Source organism: Belonocnema kinseyi, chromosome 1 (genome assembly GCF_010883055.1).
Source record: "Belonocnema kinseyi isolate 2016_QV_RU_SX_M_011 chromosome 1, B_treatae_v1, whole genome shotgun sequence".
NCBI classification, from domain to species: domain Eukaryota; kingdom Metazoa; phylum Arthropoda; class Insecta; order Hymenoptera; family Cynipidae; genus Belonocnema; species Belonocnema kinseyi.
This window is the reverse complement of record NC_046657.1, coordinates 45,261,388-45,266,847: the sequence shown is the minus strand read 5'-3', so window position 1 is coordinate 45,266,847 and position 5,460 is coordinate 45,261,388. Positions and strand designations below refer to the sequence as shown.

The 5,460-nt window shown below is 35.5% G+C and overlaps 1 protein-coding gene across 1 annotated transcript in view; it reads left to right on the top strand.

Annotated features, from left to right (window-relative positions):
• LOC117177677 overlaps nt 1–4,425 on the top strand; it is a 6,081-nt gene extending 1,656 nt beyond the window's left edge. Inside the window, exon 4 of the mRNA XM_033368508.1 lies at nt 4,001–4,425. Coding sequence (XP_033224399.1) covers nt 4,001–4,425 — 425 coding nt within the window. The remainder of the gene's footprint in view (nt 1–4,000) is intronic.
• Nucleotides 4,426–5,460: the final 1,035 nt, after the last annotated feature.

Genomic DNA, 5,460 nt, shown 5'->3' with positions numbered 1-5,460 from the left:
AGGGCGCATACTTTGAATAAAATATTTGTTATCATTCTCTTGAAATAAATGTGTTTTTTTCTTGAAAAAATACCGGTTTCATATGTATACACCTGGTACAAAGAGACGAGACCCTAACTCGTCGCAGTCTCATTCTCGCTACTATCAACAGTTCTCAGAAGGAAGCATTGAAATCTTACATAACAGATGACTGGCTTTTTGGAGGAAAACTGGGAGAGCGCCTCAGAGCGCAAAGACAATAGAAAGATCTGGAAAAGATCTTGTGGAAAAACCCAAAAACTCGGGCGGGCCCCGCCTCGACGTCAACCTTTCAAGTTCAGGACGCGAGGCGGGTATCAGAACAGATTTCCCAACCAGTTTCAGTCCAACAAAAAGAATTAGGGAAATCAGAACGTAGGACAACGCACCAGCTTCCAGCCGCAACCTCCAACTCAACTAAGGAAATAGTTATCAGAGATGTAAGTGAATCAGATGGTAGACTGAAATTTTTCTTAGTCAATTGGAAAAATATTACCTCCGATTCCAGAATTTTAAGTTGGATTCAGGGATATAAAATAACTTTCGCAAGACCAGTCTTTCAAAATTCGGTTTCCAGACAGCCATCTTGGTCATCGAAGGAAAAATTCTTTATTTCAGACCAAATAAAAATATTATTACTCAAAGGGGCTACTAGCAAATGTCGCCCACGTTTAAATCAATTTTTTCGGGTATCTTCTCAATTCCTAAACTGGATGGGACGAATCGATTAATTCTAAATCTTAACAAATTAAATGACTTCATAGAAACTGATCATTTTAATCTCGAAGATTATAGAATCGCCTGTAAACTAGTAACTCCTAATTGTTTTACGGGTAAATTAGATCTCAACGACGTTTATTACATGATTCCTATTAAGGAGAATTATCGGAAATACCTGAGGTTTGCTTTCAATGACACACTCTTTTAATTTAATTGTTTGCCATTTGGTCTTAACACGGCTCCATATGTATTAACGAAAATTATGAACCCGATTGTAGGTTATTTGAGAAATTTAGGATTTATCTCAGTTATATATCTTGACGACATTTTGCCTCTGGGAAATACTTATTTAGAATGTTTAGAGAACATTGAGACCACTTCTAACTTATTTACAAGTTTATGTTTTATTGTTAATGAGGGAAAATCTTACAAAGTTCCTTCTCAAGTTTGCGGTTTTCTTGACTTTATTTTAAATTCTCAAAAAATGACCTTAGATTTACCATCTGAAAAGAGATGCAGGATCCCTGATCCAATAATCACTTTCAAAAATCTGAAGAATTGTAAAATTAAAGATTTCGCACAACCTATCGGCTTTTTGGTATCTTGCTGCCCAGCTATTCAATATAGTTGGGCTCATATCCAAAGTTTTAAAAGGGAAAAATATTTAGCCTTTTTAAAATCTAATGATAAGTATGAAGAAAGAATGAATTTAAATCAAGAATTACAGGCTGATTTTGCGTGGTGGGAAAATAATATCCTACATAAAGTTTCAAGCATTTCTCTTCTTGATTTTGCTATAACGATCTTTTCAGACGCCTCTCTTACTCAATCTGTCTGGGAATGGTGCGAAGAACACGGTTTACATATCTTTGCTTCTTACGTTTCTTCCAAAGATAATGCAGAAGCTGATTTTAAACCCAGGAGGTTGGATACAGAAACAGAGTTTGAACTATTTGATTCAGAATTTCGCAAGATAGGTCTATTTTTGGGGACACTAGATCATTTGGTCAAGCCATATTCGATAATCAAGAGATAATATGGCAGAGTTATAATAAAAAATAATTATATCAAAGAAATAATATTAATAATCTCGTTAATGTTCACAAAAGATATTATACAATAAACACGTATATTATTATTTTTAAAATAATCTGTTTAGGAATGTGATAAATAATGCCGAATAGTGAATCAATTGCTCAATATTAGTTATTTCTATAAGGCAATTGGGTATTATTAGAGTAAAGAATTCGAAAATCCCGTCCATATAGTCATGTGATCAAATATAAAATACCTTTGTAGAAAACGAAGGAAGTAATATACGTAGTAAAATACACGTCGAAAACCATGTAATATACGTGGTGTATTATACGTAGCCATACCTGGTGAAAATCCAAATAAATTGTCACGTGACCTGAATTGAACCATTGAAAATTTGACACTTATCAGAAGGTTTCTGAAGTCGTGAGTATTTTACCCGAATTTAACTGCATTAAGACTTTCATCAAAGATATTGCTCAGTTCACTGTCAAAACTAGATTTTGAGGTTAGGAACTTGAGATCTTGGGCTATTTTTAGAATCGGTAATGGGTCATAGGGCCAGTCAGACGCCATAAAAAGAGGACCTTTGGACTTACAAACAGGAAACTGTCCCTCAAATAGATTGACGTTTTACGGTGATAAAAGTTGGACTTTGGAACCATTATCCTTGAACTGTCACTCACTTTAATAGCCGAAATCAGTAGGAGGAGCTAAGTGACCGCATTTATGATTGGTTATTCGACACAAAAAGTGAGTGACGTCAGCATTTTGATTGGTTTAAAGCTAAAAGTAGGGATAAATCCCGCCCAAAACGAGATTATAAATATAGATGCAGAGCTCAGAAAAGTCAGTTATAGTTGGAAGTTTCAATTTGATTTGAGGTCAATTGGCGGCTACTTGTCAACTCGGCGTGCTTTTCGAAAAAACCTTGAACCTGTGACTGAGACTTTTTAGTATTTTTTGATTATACGGAATTATAAGATTTTAGATAAATTCAAAGGCATTGCGACCTATGGATTTCGCGTTCGCGTACTACGCGACTAGTGTTCGGATGTGCTTCGATATTAAGTGCTAAACTTACTTGTGTGTATGTTAGATTCAAAACTAATGAAAGAATTGTTTGTTAGTTACAAAAAATTCTTATTTGTATAGAAACAAATAAGGTGGACAATGTCAAGTCCTGACTCCGAATTGTTCGACCTCGTGGAAGTGTTTCTGATTCTCATCACCAGCGTTCTCAAATCTTGATTAATTCATTTATTTTCGAACCTGACCTATATTTCGCGGCTAATGGTTTTAACCATTCAACGACAGGTAACGGACCTAAACCTCAACAAATCAGCGCAGAGTATTAACGGAAGAAATTCTATTGCAGAGTTTGGACGTAAAGATCTCCATAAAAAGGTACCCTAAGGAGGGCGATTGATGATTGGTCAGTTGATCCTTTTCTAATGAAAGCAATGGAAGATGAGTAGAACCAATCACCATTCTTAGAAAAGGACAGTTTAACTTTCTCAATTTGTTCTCTCTTTCTATTCTCTAGTCCACTGCCGATAGCCGTAGCCAGCGGTCCAGCGGGTATTTTTGGTTCAGTAAGGGAAATCCAAGATGTCTGATTGCTGACATTGCCAAGAGACGAAAAGCAGAACAATCGCAGTTTTTCCGAAAAATATTATTCTGTTGTTACCAAATCTGGTTTGCGAATAGTGAGAAATTGGCTTGCTTATTGTATAGAAAAAGATACGGTTTATTGTCTTCCTTGTTGGCTTTTTCCTCCAGAGGGCTCAATTGAAAATCCATTCGATACAAGCAGTGTTTGAGATTGGAAAAATCTGTCTGAGCGTGTTAAAACTCATGAAACATCCGAATGTCATATAAGTTCTTGCGCGGTTTATGAGATGTGATGGAAAAGGAGTACCTTCGATTTTGCGAATCAGAAGTTATTGCGTGAAGAACGTGCTTTTTGGCGTAAAGTTTTAGAACGTATTTTGGATGTGACAATGATGCTAGCAACGTGAAATCTTGCTTTCCGGGGATCAAGAGACAAAATTGAAGATTGAAATAAGGGGTAAAGTTTTGAATGAATTGATAACAAAACCTGCAGGTTCCATTAAATATTTGAGCTATAAAATACGAAACGAAGTCATTTGTTTATTTGGACAAGAGGTGTATAAAAATATCATTTGTGACATTAAAGATGCTCCATTTTTTCCCTTCATTTTAGACACAACACAAGATACTAGCAAAATCGATCAGTTGAGTCAAGTATTTCGTTTTGTAAAAATTATTTATGATGAGAAAGGGCAGCCAATTGACTTACACATTGCAGAGGTATTCACTTCTTTTACTCCTGTAAACGATCAGTCTTCTTTAGGCCTCGAAAAATTGTTGACTGATTGCCTGGAGAAAATGAGTCTTGATCTTCGAAAATGTAGGGGTCAAGAGTATGACGACGGTGCAACGGTTTTGAGCGGTTCTTATTCAGGATTGCAAAAAAGAATCAAAGACCTAGCTCCACATGCACATCTTGTTCATTGTGCTGTCCACAACTTAAACCTTGTATTGCAAGATGCAGTATCGTGTAGTAGAGAGATCGAAGGGTTTTTGAAACAGTGCAATCTGTATATGAGTTTTTCGGTCACAGCATAAGTCGATGGGGACAACTTCAAAGCTTTTATGAAGGAAATGCACCGACTTTGAAAACTTTGAATCCAACTCGTTTTACCGAAAGGTATGACGCGATTTATGCTTTTAAAAAGAGGTTTTGTGATATACTTAGAAGTTTGAGCCAGATAATATTGAAAACAAAAAAATCAAATGATAAAAACGCTGCGTTAGGAATTAAAAAGAAATCATTAATTTGCCTTCCAAGTTTTTGCAGTCAGAGAAAATCGATCTCCCAGTTGCACACGAACAGTTATAAAATGCCTTATCAAGTATTGAAAAGTTACGAAATAAGTTTTATTCCTTTCTGGCAATTGCTTTAGAGATTTGTGACAGGTGGAAAATTGAAAAAAGTTCTTAAATAAAAAATCGGGTAAGTTCAAGATTCATTTCGATGAATTGTCTAAAGATGTTAGATTTGATGATCCTGAACAGCGCTTTCGAGTAACTGTTTACTATCAAATGATCGACACTATTGTATCCCAACTCAAGAATAGATTTACAGGGATGAATGATGTTTTAGATACTTATCGAGTCTTGCAAGCCCAATTTCTAGCTGATACATCAAAAAGTGAGCTAGAACAAAAAGCTGACGAGTTCTCCAAAACATTTTCAGATAATGTGTCATATTTCTTCACCACTCAACTTCTTTCAGTTATATCTACCTTTTCAGAAGATATCGGTTCAATGAAAGACGTAAAAGAGCTAGCTCATTTTTTGATAATTGAAAATGCGTTACTGTCATCCAGCTACACAGATGTTTGTGCGGCCCTTCTCATGTTTCTGACAGTCCCAGTCACTATGGAAAAAGCTGAACGATCGTTTCCCAAATTAAAATTAATCAAAAGTTACTTGTGGAGCTTGATGAAACAAGAAAAGCTGAGTAACTTTTCATTGTTGTCAATCGAAAATCTGAGATCGAGCACAATTGATTTCGATGAAGTCATTGAACAATTCATCTCTTCAAAAGCAAGAAGAAAAATGTTATAATTTTTTTTTCTCAAATATCGAATCGTGATT